The 21175-nt window shown below is 43.5% G+C and overlaps 1 protein-coding gene across 13 annotated transcripts in view; it reads left to right on the top strand.

Annotated features, from left to right (window-relative positions):
• Nucleotides 1-21175, top strand: part of Ptprt (protein tyrosine phosphatase receptor type T) — a 1144051-nt gene that overhangs the window by 1115396 nt on the left and 7480 nt on the right. For all 13 annotated transcript variants that reach the window (XM_036185148.1, XM_036185155.1, XM_036185146.1 and 10 more), the window contains 4 exons: nucleotides 2142-2273; nucleotides 16358-16483; nucleotides 17310-17473; nucleotides 20389-20524. In XM_036185148.1, coding sequence (XP_036041041.1) covers nucleotides 2142-2273; nucleotides 16358-16483; nucleotides 17310-17473; nucleotides 20389-20524 — 558 coding nt within the window. The remainder of the gene's footprint in view (nucleotides 1-2141; nucleotides 2274-16357; nucleotides 16484-17309; nucleotides 17474-20388; nucleotides 20525-21175) is intronic.

Raw genomic sequence — 21175 nt, forward strand, 5'->3', positions numbered from 1 at the left:
GTTATCCATGAAATGGATTGCTGGCTGATCCCTGAAACCCGGCAGGAGCACAGATCTCGAACATATTTTCAGATAAGACTTTGTCAGGCGTGCTGGCCTAATAGAGCATTTATCACACAGACAGGGAAAGCAAAGAAAACTAACATTCACTGCATGTCGGGCACCATGTCGGGCTCTGGACTTGCATTGTCTCGTTCTGCCCAGGAATGTTATTCTCCCCATTTTTTTTGGAGATGTACTGAGGGTCAGAGTATTTCCATCACTTGCTCAAAGTCAACTGGCTTTGAGATGGTGATACCAAGGACCAGAGAGATGTGCTTACTGTTGTAAAAGCCTGAGTTTCTAATTTTATTTTATATTTTTTGTGTATGAATGCTTTGGCTGACTGTATATCTGTGCATCATCAGTCTGCCCGAACTGGTGTCTGCAAAGATCAAAAAGAGGTTGTGTGTGCCTGGTGCCTGCAACCCCCTGAAATTGTAGTTACAGACAATTGTGAGCTTCCATGGAGTGCTGGGAATTGAACTCGGGTGCTCTGGGAGAGCAACCAGTGCTCTTAACTGCTGAACCATCTCACAAGCCTTAGTCTGGATTTCGTTTTTAAAGTTTGGAAATGTTTGAGATATTTAAAGGGTCTGTCCCTGATACCCTTTGTTAGATCATCCACTGGCTAAGAGAAGGCCTCAGAAAATAGGAATCCCTAGTGTAGACATGATAGACATGTCTGCAAGGCCTTGCCATGCTATTTCTGAGGTCTCTGTCCCTCTTTTCTCCCCATTTCCTTCTGACTCATGACTCTGGTACAATAGTTCTGATTCCCACATGGACAAGCTACCTAGAAAACATGTTGAGACATTGACTGGTTCTCAGATTTCACAAGCTATTGCTGAAGTAGAAACACCCCCACAATCCTTCGAAATACTTGTTCCTGAGGTGGAATGGCACATGGGGCCCAAATGAAGCCTCCAGACTTGCACAGGGCATTCCCCCCCAAGGCCTCAGTTTCTCTATCTGTAACACAGGGGGAAATTAAGGTATTTACCAGGGCTGTGCTGTGATTGTGTCTATTGTGTTCCAACCACAATGCTGGTGCTGAGGAAGAAAACCTAAGTCAAGAGTATTTCTACCCTGCAGTGAACTTGCTTCTTTAAGGTTTGTTTTTATTATTTTTTATTATGTATAGGCATGTGTGTCTGCAAGTGGGTATGCACACAACCATGAGTGTGCTGCTTATGAAGCCCAAAGTGTCAGATCCCCTGGAATTAGAGTTGGATGAGTGTTCTGGGATCCAAACTCAGGTCCTCTGGAAGAGCCACAAGAGCCACATTGAGCCATCTCTCCAGCCCTAGTTGCCAAGATTTTTGTTTGTTTGTTTGATTTTTTGTGTTTGTTAATTTGTTTTTAACTTGCAATCTCATTCATTGTATGACAACCATCCCTTTAGATTTGAGTTGCATTTTCCAGGATGAGTCTGAACTTTGGAACCCTCCACTGATTCACCAGTGTTTAGTACCTGACTCCCCACAATGATATTTAAAAGCATGAATGGATAGCAAATGGATGGATAGTGCTGGATGAATGAACACATGGGTGAGTCATAATTTTCAAGGAGCAAAACTGAGTTTGAACCTCAGGTCCACATGACTCTAATACCTGGCAGCCTTCTACCATCTTGTTGGCTAATGGGTACAATGCTACCTCTGGCCAGGCTAGCTCAGCCCTCAATCCAGACCAGAGACAGAAATGATCCCTGTAATTTCAGCATCAAAAGCACAAGAACTCATGGGATCCCTGATATCCCAAGAGGTGTCTTGGCCAGCAGCACAGCAAACCTGCATCCAGGATCTTTCCTTTCATATTGTAATGATGATTTGCTGAGCTCCAAGACATAAATAATTTATTTGGATAATCCCCATCCAAGTGACACTTTCCTAATGAAATGTCTTAGTTTGGAGGAGAATGTGTTCATTATGAGAAGGTCCCCTTTGCCGCCAGGGCACTGAGAGATAACAGAGCAGACAGGTGCTATGTGAGATCTATTTGGCAGGCTCAGGGCCTCTGGCAGCCATCCCGGCCTCATCATGATCGGAATATCACTGATGGGTATGTGTTTGACTAAATCTGTGTCATTCCTTTGTCAGAGCCACAAGCAGCCTGCCGCCTTTGTGGTCACCCAGCACCCTCTCCCCAACACTGTAGCAGACTTCTGGAGGCTGGTGTTCGATTATAATTGTTCCTCTGTGGTGATGCTGAATGAAATGGACTCTGCTCAGGTAGGAGGGGCTCGTGGGACTGCTACTGGTGAGTACCAGTCATAATAGGTGTGCAAGGAAACTCTACGATGCCCCACTGGTGGGCACTCTCAGACTGTGAATGTCAGGCATACCCATTCTGCTGCTCACTGAATCTCCCACTGAATCCTTCACCAAAGACCCTCATAAAGGAATCCCCTTGGCTATAGGCTTTGTCTAACTACACCAAGGACAAGACCCTGTTGTCCTTGCCTCAGACACTGGTTATAGCCTTATTCCAAATCATGAAGAGTTCAGAGAACCAAGTCCCATACAACACTGTGCACCAACACCAAAGGCTCTTCACCATGTGGCCTCTGCTGGCAGAAACTGGAGTCTAAACCTAGGAACCTTTGTTTCCTACCACCCAGCTAAGCCTTGACTTCATGACTTAGCCCCTCTGGGTCTTCTAATTTCAACCATCATGTGTCTATACTTCCCCACACCTAAGACATAGGACACTATCTTGGGATAGTCTCTGGAGACCACTACTATGTGGCAAGACAGCTATTCTAGGGTAGATGAGATGAAGGTGGCCTTTCACAGTTCCACATGAGTCTTTTCAGTGCCTTGAAGGAAAGCAAAGTCATTCAGTGCACGCTTGTGTGAGTGCTGGCCTTGCATAGGCCTTGGGTAGGAATAATTCTTTTTTCCAAATGGGGTTGAGCTAGAATCCCAGCCTTGCAGGAGCTACCAGTATTGCTACAGAGACAGATGGGTGAGTTATCCCAGGCTCATGTGGCTGGGCTATAATAGAGGTCAGCAATGAAGAGCCATGTTGACCTAGAGCAGAGAGCAATTCATTCTACCCAGAGGGTGGGGGAAGATTGCAAAAGGAAGGTGACTTGGACCTTGAAGGGGGCAGGGGAGATCTGGTTGTACAGGGGATGAATGGCTGGGAAAAGGCATTCTACATAGAGGGGAAAGTGGAGGCAAAGGCAAAGCAGATGGACAGGTAGAGGCTTGCTTGCAGTCAGCTTCGGTTCCAGTACACTGGAGCTGTATCTGGAGGGAAAGAGTGAGCTAAGGCTAGAAAAGATAGCAGGGCTCAGTCAGCAGAGAAGGTCCTTGTGCTAGGCTCAGGAGCCTGCACCTAAAGCACTGACAGAATGAGGCTGTTGTTTGTAAGTGACAGGATCCTTTCTATCAATAACATTTTTGAACAAACTCAATGAATGAGAGAGGAGGATCTGGGCAGATTAAAGGAGGAAGTGGAGACCCAGAGCACCACCCACGCTGGTCTTTCATCTGGCCTTGACAGCCCTTAGCTAGTCTGTCATCTGGATCCCTTTGCAGCACCCAGGGCTTTCAAGATAATTAGAAAAACTTTGCTATACGTTGGGGATTGTCCTAAGGTTTCCAACTTGTGTTAGAAAATGGAGTCTAGGACCAGAGAATACAGATATGGGAATCAGAGACTGGAGAGAAAACACAGCTTGTATTCAGAAATTGAAGAGGTTATCTGAGCAGAGAAAGTAGCCATGTGGAAGCAGAACTTGGACCAGATGTGAAATCATTTCCAGTGTGAAGTCCACAAACTTCAGGGAGCAGCTGCATGTGGACGTGGATGAGAAGAAGTCCCAGATGGTGGCAGGTAGCTTGTTTAGGTAATCAGCTATCCAGGAAGCACCTGAACAAAATGGAAAGGCAGGAAGATTGGAAGAGTGAGTATGCACCAGAGCTGAGTAGAAGAGGAGGAAAAAGAGTGTGTGTAGGACTGTGTCCATGAGACATACCCAGAAGAGGTTCCCTTCATTCACACAATCCAGACTTGTTGAGCATCTGCTACTGCTATTTGTTGGAAACTATTCTAGGTTCTTGGAATGTATCAGTGAATTAACACAGACAAGGTGAAATGAGAATATTCCTGTCTCCTGTGCACTTCCTATTCTTAAGGGGAGAGACCAACCATAAACAACAAATGCTCTATAATGAATTCAGTCATATATTGGGACATGATGAGAAGGAAGCATAATGAATATTTAAAAGCTGGGTTGAGGCACAAGACATGGATGTACTAGAGTACTCAAGGAAGGACTTGAAAATATGTGAACACAGAGTTGAGTTGAAGGAGGCTAGAGAGCAAGCCAAATGTTCCTCCTGGGGAACAGTGTCTCAGGCAAAGGGAACTGTGTATCCAGGCAGCACTATGGGAAAACCCCTGAAGCACTCAAAGAACAGCATAGTACTCTGAGGCCAGAGCAGGGTGAGATTGGTAGAGTTACAGGTGACGATATCCAAAGAGTAACAGGGTTACATGCCATAGGTGACCTTAGTCATCATGAGAGAACTTGGAGCTTCACTCTGCAAAGGATAGGGAGACACAGACAGACTTGGCAGGAGAGGGACATTGCTTGACTTTTAAAAGTACAGGGAGTGGCAACAAGAATAGTCAGGTGTGGGTGATGGTGGCTTGAACAGGGTTATAGCATTGTGTATATTATATATGTATCCCAAAGGTAGGAAGACAAAATATACTTCCTTGTTGAAGATGGGAGGTAAAGGATGACACTAAGGTTTGGGGCCTGAAGAATGGAGGATTGGGAACCAAGATAACAATAGGAAAAAAATTAATTCCCTTAAAAGAGATTTCTAGAAATTTCCCTATTGCATTCTAGAATCAGAAATGATCACCATGTGTTCTGCTTGAACAAGCAAGGTAACTCACATTTATGAAGTGCAAGTGAGGTGAAACCTACAAAAAAAAAAAAAAAAAGCCCACATGGACTCGCTAAAGTTATGGCTCAATGACAGAGCACTTGACCAGAATTCCGGAAGGTCTAGGTTCAATCCCCGTTAGAAGGATGAAAGTCCATTGGCTCTTCTCTTTATCCAACACCCATTTCGCAAAATTGGAGTCTGGGAACAGAATGGCAATTGTGAAGAACCTTACTTTGGGACATATAATGTCAAGGTTGCTAGCTCTAGCTCCCCCTTTGAAATGGTAGATCCTTGGTGAATGATAGAGCTTTCAGCCCCAGATGTTGGTGCAGCCTTTGAGAACTGAGGCTCTGAATGTAAAAACATCAGGCTCAGAAGCACCCCAAGGTTGGCTGCCATACACAGCTGGCAAGCATCCCCTGAAATTGGCAGATGAATAGAGCACTTATTGATATAAATATCATCACCACAGCAGCTGGGATCCTTGCAAAAAATAAACAGTGATATAACGTGAGCATCAGAAAAGCTGCCTTCAGCACCTGGAGGGGTGGTTCTTTGAAGTGGTATGAACCTTTGCCTGCTAGCATGCTCCTGCCAAGGCAGCCCAGAATGTGGGCCAGGCCAGCAAAGTGGACAGGACTACTTAGGTCCTAAGTATCTCTCAGTTGCTCCTAAAAAATCTAACAGCACATCCTGTGGTTTGACTGTACACTCCTGTTGGAGGGTGGTCAAGCTATGGGTAGGATGCAGGAAGATAAGGACAAGGAGAAGTTGTGAGCTCTCAGGAGCCTTTATTTCCTTGTACTCCTGTGAAAACCAGTTCCTTTTGTTCTAAATCCTATGCTTCTTTGAATCGGCCATCTGCAGTATTGTTTTCCAAGTAACTACTGATCAGAGAAATGTGACCCATGAGAGCTATTGATAAAAATTCTCAAACCTCTGCCTTTAGCCCTCGAGCTTTTACTATCTCTTTAAGACTCTGTGGTGTGGGAAGTAACTTGCTGGATAAAGTTTTTGCTTTGCCAGCATGAAGACCAGAGTTCAGATACCCAGATGCAGTAGTATAATCACAACAGTCCTTCCCCAAGAAGGAAACAGAGACAGGCAAATCCCCAGAAGCATGCAGGCCAGTTAGTCTGGCATACACGGTGGAGAACAACAAAAGGACCCTGTCTCAGACAAGGTGGAAAGTAAAGACCAATACCAGGGTTTTCCTCTGACTTCTATACATGCACTATTACATGAAAATTCATATTTCCACTAAAACACCCCTACACATCAATGTGCACAATATACACTACATATAATTATTTTTAATTGTATTATGCATAGTTAATTTTTTTCTTGTGGGTGCATTTCAATCTTTCTATATCTCTCTGTGTCTGAACACATGTTCCATGGCTCCCATGTGAAAATCAGAATACAACTGTGGAAGTCAGCTCACCTTCCACCACAGGATCAAACTCAAGTCATTAGGCTTGTTGGAAAGTGCCTTTATCTGTTGATCCAACTCACCAGTCTACATAATTAAAAAAAAAAAAAAAAAAAAGACTTCCAAGGCCTGTGTTCAACTAAGCAAGGCAAAGTCCTAGATGCAACATCCACCATGGTATCTACCATAGTCCCCCAGAGACCCATAAGTAACAAACTTTGCAAGAAAAACCTTTTATCATTTTTATAAGCCTTAATGCCAGACTAGAGTCCATAGGGAAAAGGTGCCAGGAAGAAACCTGTTGTTGCTTGAATGTGAAATGTCCCCTGTAGGTTCGTGTATTTGAACACTTGATCTCTCTCTGGTGCTGGGAAAGTTGTTGAACCTTAGGTAGGTGGCACCTTGTTGAAGAAGGAGTGGGTGACTAAGAGCATTGAAGTTTTGATCCACTTCCTGTTCATTCTCTACTTCCTGACTGCCCCCTGCATGTTGCCGGCTGCCTCCTCCTCGAGCTGTTCCAGGCTTTTCCTCATATGGTGAACTTTGTCCCCAGAACTGTGAGCCAAAGTAAGCCCTTAAATTGATTCTTCTTTGGGTATTTTGTAGCTGCAATGAGAAAAGAAACTAATGTGGATAGAGTCCTTCTGTGTGGTGATGACACACTAATGTAGTGTTTAGAATGCTCATGGGATTACCCATGCAAAGAATGGATTCTCTCCCAACCTCCAAAAAGTCAAGAAGGAGAGTGGTTTGAGTTGGACAAATATTGTCTCAGTCAGCCCAAAGAAAGCAGGATGTGGAAAGGTAAGAAGAAAAGGTTGCACTTCAGCAGCTTGAGTGGCTTCCAACTCAGAGCGGGGTTTTCAAAGGCCTCAATACTCATTCATTCATCAACATACATTTATTGAAAGCGTATGATGGGCCAGGCAGAGATGTGGACACAACAGAAGATCAAAGAGACCCCTAATCCTGATCATCCCCATGAGGTTCATGTTGCGGCAGGATATGAATCTCTTTCAGGCTGTCATTGACCAAAAATAAAATCCCTCTCGGTGAAATCATCTCAGCAAGAACCTTAAGTGGTAGAAGAACACAAAGCAGAATATGGGTGGAGAGGGTATTCGGGGAACAGGGAAGAGGTGGCATATCACATTGCCCTCAAGATCTGTGACAGTAGGACCAATTATAGTAAAAATGACTACTTCATCAGCCTGGGATCAGATTTGGGGATCAATGAGCCCCAACCTGAGCTTGGCTATCCCCACATTAATAAATACTGGTATTTCCAGTTTCCCTGAATATGAGGTTGCTTCAATGTTACATTTGGCTACTTCTCTTGTATGTTCCATGGGTATCACTGCCTCAGTGAGCTTCAGTTCCGTAGACCAGGCTCATGATGAAATGCTCTGATCTGAACTCAAAGCCAGCAATGTGGGGTCCTGCATTCTAGACAACAGAATAATCCTCATTTTGCTTTCAAAGACTTTGGATATAGTTTACTAAATTTTCCTGCTAACTTTGTAGACCCTGCTTTGGAAACAGTTGCTTCCCTCTTGTAGATCTGGAAGCTAAGGCCCAAGCAGGGAAGCAATGTCACCAAGGTCATTTGACCCATGAACGTTTGCCCATGATCTCCTGCCAAGGATAATGAAAATGTTTATACCAGTTAAAGACATATTTCTGGGCCCTGGTTCCTGACCATCACCCAGGAGACAGGGACATGTCCTTGCAGTAAAACAAGGGCTCATAGTGTATACAGAAGTTTAGTTGCCCAGTTTTGAGGCCCTACTGTGAAAAGCCTGAGACCAAGTGATGCAAAAAATCAGGTAGAAATGTGGGAAATGGGTGGGTCCAAAGATGAGCAGATGTTTGTGACAGGTTTCCACACATGAAAGCTTCTGAAAGTGAGGGAGGCAAACACTCCCTTCTAGGGAGAGAGCAAGGTGACATTTGAGAAATGTGTTTGCTGTCATTATGTCCACAAAACAAATACTCAGAATTGATTTATCCATTTTACCACTGCTTGAGAAAGCACAGCCTAACATGCCAGGCAAATGCACAGAATGTCCACCTCTGCACTTCAACTAGCTTAGATTTTCAAGGCCCTGTGCCTGTAGCTCCCTTGAATAGTAGAAATAACACTGGAATAGGAAGCCTAGGGTCATTCAAGCCTGTGCCTGATGCTCACATGCTGTGTTGCTCTGAGTCAGTTTCTGAACTTCTCCAAGCCTCAATCTTATCATTGTTGAGTTATCATAACCCAAATGTCAGCCAAGTTCCCAAATCTCTTCCTTTCTCCCCCTTCCTTTCTCTCTAGTCTCGAAGAAAAACCTAGTATCCACCCAACCTTTCTATGAAATTCCAAGGAATTACCATTCTCATATTCACTCCTAAGTTCTGGTTTTGCATGAATGGAAACAAGATGGGACTCATATCCCTGCAATTGCATGATTTAAGGTTGAATGTCATACATCATCTTTCTCAAATACCATCTTGTCCCTTGCTTACGGCAACACTTCTTTCTCCAAACTTGTCAACTAAATCCATTTCCTCCTCCACCCACCTCCTCTTCTACGCCCACTTTCTCAGTCCTACTCTTCCATGGTTAGGATTCATTATCAGTTTGATAGGGTTAGAATGACCTGAGAGGGATGCATAGGCCTGCCAGTAGGGGATTATCTCAGCTACATACATTGATAGGAGACCCCTGTGGGTGGCATCATAGATGGGAACCTAGACAGTGTACATGGGAAAGCAGAGCTGTGGTGGCATAACATCATTGCTGACTGCTCCCTGATTGTGGCTACAGAATGTCCATTTATTCCAAGCTCCTGACATGTTAATTTCCCCACCATGATGGACTGCATGCTTAAACTGTGACTCAGAAAAAGAAACTATCTCCCTTAACTTGCTTTGGTCAGGGTATTTCACTATAGAACAGAAAAGTAACTAAGATACACCCCACCCCCCAAATGTGTTTCCTTTTCTACAAAATTCAACTCCTCTCTCTTTACTTAGCACTTCTCTTTAAAACCTTCCCAGAATTTGCCTCACAGACCATGCTCCTGTAGGAAATGCCCTAAACTCTATAGATCCCTCCCAGGAGAAAGTTCAGCTTTGTCTGTTGTAAGAGTAAGTTTCCATCCACCATGCAGAAATCATATCTCACTTACAGGGCTGTTGGAGGATAAGGTATGTGTATGTCCTTTAATACCAATCCTGGGATGCTTCTTTTTATGTTCCTTGTACCTTTCACCCATACTCCCATCGTCTCTCATCCTTAACTGGCCACAGTGCCAAAACCAATTACATAATCTTATGGAATCTATTTAAAGAAATGTTGTAATCACTGCCAAGAATTCTAACACAAAGTCATGTGACTCTTCTATATTTCTCTACTTAAATTCTGCATAATTCACTTCCCTGTTAGGTGACCCAGGGTTGATTCTTCCCACACCCCCACCCCAGAGGATCACAGGACCCTGCTACCTAGAGTCATTCATTTATGACACTGTGATACTACCTTGCCCTTTCCCACTTATCAAAGGATTTTTAATTAACAAAAGCATAACTAAGGTGCATGAAAATATACTTTTTTTCCCAAAAATAGGCCCATCTGCTAGCTTTCATTCATCTCACCAGGGCATGTTTATTATCCCAGCAACTAGACAAACAAGCTTTCAGATTCCATCACCAAGAAAAAAATGTTTAATGAGGGAGGCTACCTCTGCATTTGTCACATTTCATGCCTGAACTTGCACCGCCCTCCCAAAGGACATCTTTCCTGGCCTGAAGAGCCATGGTGTTCAGGTGGAATAATGTACCACAGCTGTTCCAGCACTGTCTACAAAGGCTGATTGACTTTTGCTCAGTTTAACTCATTTTGACAACAGACAGCAGAAGCCCCTCTGCTCTCCAGGAAGAAGTGTGAGCATTTCTAAATCATAAGTGACAATGAGGCTGGCTTTTCTCCTGGAGACAATCATGGGTTTCTCCATGAGACAACCATGCACATCTGCAAGTGAGGCTCTCCCTTCTGGCAGCTCTACCCTCTCTAGACCACTGGGGAAGAAAGAGGAGCAGAGACACCAGAAGAGGAGGCAGGGAAGACAGCTAGGCCAAACTACAAACTTTTAATCAACATGTTTGGGAGCACATGGGTGTGTGTACACGTATACATGTGCATGGAGGGGTCAGAAGTTAATGCTGGGTGCTATTTTCTATCATTCTCCACCTCACTGGGTGGGTTTGTTTGTTTGTGTCTGTCTGTTTGTTTGTTTGTTTGTTTGTTTTGAGACAGGGCCCTCAGTGAACCTAAGGCTCACCAATTTAATAAGACTAACTATTTATCAAGCATCAGTAATCCTCCTGTACCCATTTCACTGGTGCAAAAATTACTGGCACATGTCACCATAGAGCTTTTCTGTGGCTGCAAGGGATCGAACTCATACTTGTGTGGTAAGCTCTTTATTAGCTAAACCCATCTCCATAGGCATTTAATCTATTCTTAAGGTAGAAAATTCTAAGATTTTCATCTAAACTAGAAAATATGCAGGTCATATTGAGTGTAAGTGTGACCTCAAGCTCAGTTCCATCTTCATGCATTCAGATTTCAGAGGACTAAGTAGGTTCTTAGAGCCAATGTTCTTTTAGGATCTTAAACTATCAGAACCCCATAAAAGTTCTAAGCAGTGCTGGTATATACATGTCTTGGTCTGATTCCTTGCCAGCACATGTGCTTTGTGCTATCCCCATGTCACTTATAAGCAAAGCCCAGTTCCTCTCAGGTTTCCACAAGAAATCCATGAACCCTGAGCATTATGTATGTGATGAGAAACAGAATAACTAGGGTTGAGAGGGGTATCACGTGACACATTGCATCAACTTCTACTTCTCACTGTCTCTACTGTACCTCCAGGCTTCCTCTTTGATTTTCTAGTTCCCTCTCAAGAAAATCCCACAAGTCTCTCTTAATATTGTCCTCTGAATTCCACAGGCAAGTGATGTGTGCATGTGCACACACACACACACACACACATATACACATGTACACACACAACATATGCATACATACTAATAATGATAAATAATAAAAAAAATTAAAAGAAAGAAATAGAAAGTGCTTCAAGTGGGAACCCCAATGCATTTATTTCTCTACAAAGAGAAAATCTTCTTTTATTTTCTAAGTCTCTCTCAAGAAAACCCTACATACAAAGTGTTTACTTCCTCTCTCCACAATGATGCCTGTCTCCACAGCTACCCTAAGCTGACTCTTCAGGAATTTTTGCAGTAAAGACAAGCCTTTCAGTAATTAATCCTAAAGATAAACTTTCAAAAGGACTAAAACTGAAAGAAAAATAAAAGTCTTTCTCTTTATCCATCTTGTCTTAAATTATGCTGCCTAATGGTGAGTTCTCACTGGAGACATCCCTATGCAAGGAGACATTAAGATGCACACATCCCCTTATAATAACCTGGAAGAATTAAGAGCCCTGGACAAGTTACCAAGAGAAAAAGTATTAAAATGGAATACTAGCTTTTAGTTTTTATATCTGTGAATGTAAATGTAGATTATAGGTAATGAACCTAGGAAGGGGACCACAGGGGAAAGGGTTCTGAAGCAGATTGGTAAGGGTGATAGAGTCCCTGTGGCATGAAGGTAGAAAGGGGACTGGGGATGGGAAGACACAAGAGGGAGCAGGGAGGTGGAGAGGAGAGGAGGGGAGGAGGGGAGGAAAGGGGGGAGGGGAGGAGAGGAGAGGTGGAGGTTTAACAAAACAAGTGATGACTGAAAATACTGTAAGGAAACGGTTAGAAACCGTTACTTCATTCTTGTTATTGTTAAATCAACATACAAAGTAACAGGTTTCCTTCTAGCATTTCACACAAACTTAGTTTTCCTTTATGACACCCTCCTACCCCCACTACCCACACCCCCACCTCCCCACCCCCTTACCCCCATATCCCATACCCCCTTACCCCGTCTCTCCAACCCCTGACCTCCCAGTCCCCTTCCCTCATTTATACCTTTCTATCCAGTGTTCTCCTTGGTCATGAGTTCTGTTACCCTCCTCACTCCAACTTCCTTAAAGCCTCTTTTCTCTCTCTCCTGGACCCTTTCTAGTGTCCTGACCTTCTACTACACCCACACCCACATAGCCACACACTGACAAAAATCAGAAACTAGGGGCTGCACATAAGAGAATGTGGTATTTGTCTTTCTTTGTGTGCTACTTAAGAAACAGCCATGAGAAGAAGAAAAAAGTAGAATTAAAAATATGATTTTAAATGTAAAACAACAGAAGAAAGGAAGAAAAGGAAACAAAACAAAACCATGGCAATGGGGCCAGGTGAGACAGCCCCATGGATAACTGGCTGGCCACCCGACCTGACAACTTGCATTTAACCTCCAGAACCCACGGTGGACATGGCGGAGGAGGAGAAACGACCCCTGAAATTTGTCCTCTGAACTCCACAGGCAAAGACATGTACACACACACACATACACTCAACATACACATGCATACTAATAGTAATAAGTAAAAATTAAAAGAAAGAAATAGAAGATACTTCAATTGGGAAACCCAATGCATTTATTTCCCTAGTTTTTCTACGCTTCATACTTAAACCAAAATGGAAGCTTCCACTCAAATGGAACCATGCATTTAGACACAAAGATGGTCTTAAGCTAAACCAGAGAAGACATTCTTTGCTGATGAAAATCATGTACAAGTCTGGAAGGGTCACTGGGAACAGAGTACTTGGCTTCCCTACACTTTGGTCTCCTATTTCCTGTCTCTAGATTATGTGCAGCATGCTGGGCTGTGAGAAGACCCTGATGATCTCTGGCAGCTCAAATGCACATCTGCCCACACATCGCCCAGCCGAATGTCACCCTCTGCTGCAGCTGTGGTCTCACAAATTAGGGAACTGAAGTGAAAAGATGGCCCCGATTTAGGATTAGAAGGACCCAGCAACCTTCTCCAGCCCTCTGGGCATTATGGGAGAGTGACCTAGAAAATCAAATGCAGAGAAGTGTCCTAAAGTATAGGACTCTTGTTTGAGGCATAGTAGAACCTATTAGCTTGAGAAATTGGTCTGGAAATCTTATTAAAAGAGACAAATCATTCCACATCCTCCTCAGGCTGAAAATATTGGGGGTAATAGACTCTCCCCAGTGCCTCAAATCCATGCACCTCATGTGAGGATCACAGCCGAACTCTGGCAAGGCTAAATTCAATGCAAGCAATAAAGGCAATTATTTTTTTAAATGGGAAGTTCTGATTAATTCCAGTTTCTCTGGCCAACCACAGACTTATCGGTACCAGTCCCTCATTACTGTGAAGGTTGCAAGGCAGAAGAGCCAATGGCAAAGAGAAATGAAGTTCAAATTGTGGATTTGTCATTACTGCACAGCTCAGCAGCAGCAGATTGTCCAGCTACAGAGGCCCCTGTGACCAGCCCTCCTCCCCCACCCCCACCTTCACATCTCCTTTCTCAATATGCTTGATTAACCCCTGATGGAGAGGCTGGGCAAGCAGAGGACCAATGCCTTAAGAAACTTCACCTTGCACGTCTTTGCTACTTGAGAGGAGTGATAAGAAGGAACATTCTTCACATCTAAGTGAAGAATGACTCATGACTTATAACAGGACATTCAGCTTGAGAATCTTGATTTTACAATGTTGTGTAAATGATACAAATTTGATAGAAGCCATATAAATTTTGATTTAGGTGTCTTCCTTGGACAATGCTATGCAATACTCTCTGGTAACTGTTGGGCATTGGCAGCAATCTAAAGATCCCAGACATCCAGCATCCTGCAGAGAAACTACTAGTCCTTTACAGTATGTAGTACCTTATTGCAAAATGGCAGTTGTCTGAAGGTTCTGTGTATCAAATATATTTTTTTATAGTTCTGGTGACTAAATGTGGGGCTTCATGTGTGCAAAGCAAGTGCTATACCATTGATCTACATCCCCAGTTCTAAATTCATTTTCTTCTTTATGATGTCATCAACCAATGATGCATTTGTGGGGATACAACACCATCATAAGCCAAGGAATATGTGAATGATAGTAATCATACAATGGCAATAACTATACAATTGAATTACAAATGCAATAATTATCTACAATATCAAGTATGTATTCACTTCATGGCTGGCACAGTACTAAGTGATTTATTTTTATGAATTATCTCCTTTGTCCCCAAAATAACCCCAAGAGAGAAAGACAGCAAGGATTGGTATGAATAGCTATACAGAAAATATTGTAGGTCTCTGTCTAAACTACTCAGTGCTGCACCTGTGGCAACAGCATAGATAATATGTGAACAGGTTAACAAATAAGTGTCAATAAAACTTTATTTACAAAACCATTTCATATGGCTATTAGTCGGTCAACCACAGCCCAAATTAAATGATGATATCCCTAAGTGAGAATTTCAGGTCTCCACTGGAAAGAAGGCAAGGATGGGATGTTTCCCTTCTGCATACCCCACTTCCTGTTCTTTATCATTCCAGTTCTTGAGGGAGGAGAGAATAAAAGGTGTCATGCCATGTGACTTCCCAGGGTGAATTACCAGTTCACTACCAGCAACAAAAGAGAGGGCAATTATTCCCTCCCAGGAAAACCCTGCCTCAGAGGAGGACACCACACTTTCATGGGTCACCTCTGTCAATATCTACAAGCTGGTGTGGGCCATGACTGACCTCACCCTGTGAGACACTCAGTGCAGAACCACTACTAGAAGCTTTAGTGGGTCTTTGTGAGCATTCACTATGTCTTCTTAGCAACTCCTGGGTGACCTTTCTACCACATGGTCTCTGTCCAGGCACCCATAGCCCCAGAAATCCTGTGGCCCCAATTGTCACCCTCATGTGTCTCAAATCTAAGACAATGGTTCTAGGCAAAGTCTATCTCAAGGCTCCTCAGAGATCAGGAATTTGAAGGAGCATGTGTTGCCTTTGCACAGATACCCACACTAAAGTCACCTGACAATAGCAATACTATATCCATGCTCCTTGATGACACATATAAACAAAAGACCAACTAGGGTCTGAGACCAGGGCTCCTCATCTCTGCGGTACTGCATTGGACTGATAGCATTCTGAAGTATTCTGTATGTTATGTTATGTCTAGCTGCATCCTAGCCTGTTCCCATAGCTGTGATGATCAAAACTGGCTTCAGACATTGGGAGATGGGGACAAATGGCCTCTAGCTGAGAGCCACTGTCTTAGAGTGAGGGGTGACCATGGATACGGCTATTAGCTACACATGTAGTTCCCAATTCCAGAAATTCTGGGAAGACAGTCAGAAAACTTCCTTGGTACCAGGGAAATGCTCTTTCTTACAGTATGAGGGAGACATGCTTATCCTCAATTAATACATGAGAGCAGAGGTCTGGATGACAAAACTCATAAGCATTAGAGCCTAGATTTGGAGCTAAGACTGTCAGATGTCAAAATCTGTACTTTTTAAAACAGTTAGTCTTAATATGAATGTGAATAGTCAAGGTAGACTTTTCTGGAATGGGAAACAGTTGCCAAAATTGCGGTAAAATGAAACCAGATTGTGCCTGCCCTTTACTTGGAACTCCTAAAACCGTGACAGCAGCACTTACAAGTAGATGCTGTTCTCCCCACTTCACAAATGAGAAGACTAAGGTCTAGATGTTATTCTCCCATTTCACAGATGAGAAGACTGAGGTCCAGCAAAGTAAGAGATGATTTGAAGTCAGCATAGAAAATATTTTTAAGCCTTCCCCTTTGTTCAGAGCTTTAACATTTCAGAACCAAACAAGTTGGATCTGTACTTCAATAGGAAAGCTATGTACATTTTGCTTTATAAGACTGGACCTTTCTGGCCATGTTCTCCTGCTCACATGAAAGGTTTGGTGACAAATAGCACTTATGTGCCTCCTTCTTTGACCATGACCTCCTGTGACTTCTTTTTTTTTTTTCCCCTGCAGCTCTGTATGCAGTACTGGCCTGAGAAGACTTCTGGGTGTTATGGCCCCATCCAGGTGGAGTTTGTCTCTGCAGACATTGATGAGGACATTATCCACAGAATCTTCCGTATCTGTAACATGGCTCGAGTGAGTACAGAGCCACCATGGCTCACTGCAGAGCTGCCATAGCTCACGGTTCCCCTACTTTGCAGAACAGATGGAGGCTCCTGGGAGAAGATCCCACTGAGCCCGCCAAGAGCCTGTTCCTCTCTCCTGATAAGCTCTTCCTTGGGAAAGTGATGTCTTTGCTGATTCCGGCTCCAGATCCAGCAATGGCTCTAGCACAGATAGATACGCAGAGCGGCATCCAGCCTGCCAGCTGCCTGTTTCCTGACACACTAGCAGCCATGTAGACACAACTTCTCAGACATTAGCTCTTCCCCATTCTGGCACACTGCACTGGTATCCTTCAGTTGGATACTAAGAGCTTTAGACTGGGTCCTACAAACACTGGCATGGACAACAATTAGTTGCTTTAAAAGGGATAGTTACTGGTTGAATGCTGGGTAGGAGGGGGCACATTAAAAAATCCATGAAACGAGGCTAACTATTGCTCTTTACTGAGAACCCAGAGAGCTGGTACTCAGTCTCTGCCCTCAGAGTTTACTATCAAATAGAAATAAGTTATGCTCCAACTAATGAGCTTCAGAGAGAAAGAATTCTACTTGGCAGAACAAAGGTGTTCCTAAAAAGATGACACCTGAATTTGAAGACTTACAGGAGTTTTCAAGATGTAGAGAATTTAAGCAGCATACACAGGGGGATGACATTAGGCATAAAGACACTCTGTACCCGTGATGGCACAGCTGAGGCCCCACTGATTTCTACTCTATTTCAGCCCCCAGGGAATGTGAAAGGTTTGTATGCCCAGGCAACCCTAGCAGAATAGCCCTAAACAGTGCTTTGTTCTCAGCCACAGGATGGTTATCGTATTGTCCAGCACCTCCAGTACATTGGCTGGCCTGCATACCGGGACACACCCCCTTCCAAGCGCTCTCTGCTCAAAGTGGTCCGACGGCTGGAGAAATGGCAAGAGCAGTATGATGGGAGAGAGGGACGCACTGTGGTCCACTGCCTGTGAGTACCACGGAGGTGTCTCCAGAGCAGTGTAGTGATGGGTGACAGAATATTTGAAAGTGTTCCTGGTTGCATATGCCAGTCCTAGGTATCATCTCAACATCCTTTAGAATCCATTGATAATCCATTCAAAGGAATTAGAATCCTTTAATGAACTAAGGTGCCAGGTTTTCTAAACTACTATTGTATGACATATTGCTAAAGCAGAATACCATAGGCAGACCACCTCCCAGTGCTCCCAACACAGAAGTGAGTTCTACTCTCCAAAAGGAGGTATGTGAATCATCCTGCTAGGTATAAAGTGAGTCCCACTGACCAGAGCCCCCTTGTGTTATTTCCTGAAGGAGAAGAAATGGGACAGTATTATATTGGCTTAATTTAAGCCAGGCATTTAAAATGAATCATTTCATCCCATCCATGAGGAAGATACTATCATTTTGCAGTAAGCAAACTGAAAGCATAGAGGGTAAGGAACAGAGCAAGAGGAACTTGCTTTCAACTTGAATTCAGTTTGAATTCACCAGACTGTGAGCCTGTGTACTGTCCCACACTGTATCTAAGAAGAGGGAGGATGAGGAGCATTGAGGATGAGGACCTCTTGGACAGTATGAGGACAACTTGGACTTGCTCATTTGTTAGCCTCCTGGGATAACTCTTACCTTGTACTTAGTAGGAACAGGGACACAGAGAACAGGAGGGGAAGAAACTACTCCAGCAAATGGATTTTCAGGGCTCTGGAATCTGTGTCCTCCTAGAGGTGCAGTGAGCTTAAGACCAGCTACTGGGATGATCTTTGCTTCCTATCTGAGGGGGGCACAGCTCAGTACAATGGGCCCCAGTGACAGTCTACTAAGCAGAAGTCAAGACCCCTAGAGGATTGTGGGGTGCTAACTGTAGCACACACACAAAAAAAAATTCCCTAACTGTGTTAGCCTTGCTTTCCCCATCTGCCCATTTGAGTATGTTGAAGTAGATCATGTTTAGACCCTGAAGTGCGCAAGCAGGAAGCATTCAGAGGAGAGTGGTGTATCTGCCAATAGGGAGATTTTAAAATGCCATAGCAGAAAATATGCAAATGTAAGTAGAATTCCTTAAGAGCAAATGTCAAAGAGTCTGTCACAGACAAGGGTTCTATGAAGAGCTGAGGCCTATACAAACTCTGCAGCCATGGAGATTTACATGGGATATTATATCTACAACTACCAACTTTTTAGAGCATCATTTTTGAAGGAAATGGCTAAAAGTCCTTTCTCTTTAAAAAAGTACTGTATTACAGAAAAATCTGAACCACACTTTTCTCTTTTTGTCAGAATAATTATTTCTGGTGTGAATAGAGGCATTAATTATCTTTCATTGGCCTCAGAATTGAGTTGTCTTTTTCTAAGCCACTAATTGTTCACTTTCATTCAGATAGGTGGTTCATACATGTCAGGAAGGTCAGAGCGTAGAGCAGGTTAAACACACATGGGCACACTCAGAACTGAAAAGCTCCCACCTGTAGAAATTTTTCTCTAAGGATACAGATATGCATGAGCTCCAGGAAGTTATTGTGTGGTGTGCCGTCTCAGGGTGATGGATGGTGTCATATATGCCAAGCTGTCTCTAACTATACCACAGAAACTAGTGGCTGGTTTCCAACCCTGGCTCTCTCCGGTTCCTTCCCACACATTAGATGCCCCCTCATTAGCACAGGACAACGTCCATTCCTTGGGATTCCATGAGGCCCTGAGATGTTGCATCCTCTCACTTCACCCTCTTGGCCCTATGTTCTTATTTCAAAAGATACTAAACCCCCCTTGCTGGGAAGGCTTCCTATACCCCAATGTTTTTATTTCTTAGCCTATGGGGGCAGGAGTGGTTTGGTTGGGTGGTGGGTTTTCTGATTGTTTTTACTCATGTCTCACCTACCTAGGTAACTAGCACAGGTGTATCACTCTACCAATAGGGACCTGGACATCCTTGGGGTCCCCAGGCATCATGACAGTCATTGAAATACAGGCACCCACTGGTTAAGGGAAGATAATTTTGTATACTTGAGACATCTGGTTGTTAGGTTTCCTGTAGGTGAAACATCTGGGAGATTGACTAAGTGCCTTCGCTTCTGCCCAGATGTTCCTTAGACACAGACCATTACATAAAATCATTAGCTGCCTTTGGCAGCTTGCCCAGGAGTTCAGAATCAGGTAGCTTCCCAAAGAGGCTTGTTTCCCTAAGGATAATTTATGGAGCTTCAGAAAGAAGGAGCAACTGATGATGGCCATTCCAAGAACACTCAGTCCCTATACCCAAGACCAGTGGGGCCCTATTTAAACAAGATTTATAAGGAGAACCATGAAAATGGCCTGGTATTTCAAAAATACTGAGCCAATGCCCCAGGACCACAGCCTGCAGTCAGGGCTAACTAGCCCAAGATTCATAAATTATTGTTGTCTTTAATAGATGATAAGGAGAAACAGTAATAAAACAACCTGGTAACTTCCATTGTTTTCACATAATGTCTGGTAGACCCAGAGTATCCTTTGGGGCATGAATGTAGATACCACATTACAAAGACACAATACCCTCCTACCCTGAGAATGTAGAAAAGTATGCCTGGAATGATTATAAAATGTTTACAGAGCCAAAGAGATATCAATCTAATTAAACCTTCAAAGGTCATATAGTCTAACATCTTTATTAGTTAAATGGGGAACTCAGGATACAGACCAAGAAGTGCCTTTCCCAAGGTCAAAGAAGATTCAGAGCTTCAATGGGACTTAACCCCAAACCCATGGTTCATCTAGGGTTTCCATGGCTGTCTGACCACACATCTGCTAGCACAACCACTCCTTGCTCCCACAGTGCAGGTTTAGTATCAACATGCATCCTAGTAGGAGGTCCTGGGAATTGGGCTCACCCATTCACTCTGTGTTTAGAAATGGAGGAGGCCGCAGTGGAACCTTCTGTGCTATCTGCAGTGTGTGTGAGATGATCCAGCAACAGAACATCATAGACGTGTTCCACATTGTGAAAACACTACGCAACAACAAATCCAACATGGTGGAGACTCTGGTGAGATTCCAAGAACCATTAACCAACATCCAAAGTCTTATGTTCCCTGGACCTGAAAAATGTGACTGTAAACAGGACACACCTTCAACAACTGGGCCTTACTTGTAGAGCTGTCGTCTATTTGGCTTGATGATATGCCACTTTTCCTGTTTCTTTCCAACCCTACCAATTCCTCTTTCTTGCAGGGCAATCTAAATAGTAATCCCAGTCCACCTACTTTGTTTCACTTTCTGCCTGCTCCTTAAAATGTCCATTAATTCAGACTTCAAGGAAGGATTCTGGAATAGTAGTTTGTGAATTATGCTTTCAATTCAGCCCAAGCCTATTCTAATTCACTTATGCTAATATTTTACAATATAAAGCATTAAACTAGGATGCTTTGGAGAGAGGATAGTAAAGCCAATGGGAAGGCAGAGCCCAGATGTTAAGACCTGGTACAATGGTGGAGATGACCCTACAAGGAACTTAACCTTAAGAAGCTTTAAAACTGCTCAAAGTGTGATGAGATCCTGCATGGAATGTCGTCCATAGACTGGTGGCAGCAGTATCACCTGGGAGTTTGTGAGGAAGGCAGAATCTTAAGCCTCATCCCAAACTGACTGAATAAGAATCTTCATTCTCCACATATACCCCTGAATGTTCTGCATGCAG

The sequence above is a fragment of the Onychomys torridus genome, chromosome 4 (assembly GCF_903995425.1).
Source record: "Onychomys torridus chromosome 4, mOncTor1.1, whole genome shotgun sequence".
NCBI lineage: Eukaryota > Metazoa > Chordata > Mammalia > Rodentia > Cricetidae > Onychomys > Onychomys torridus.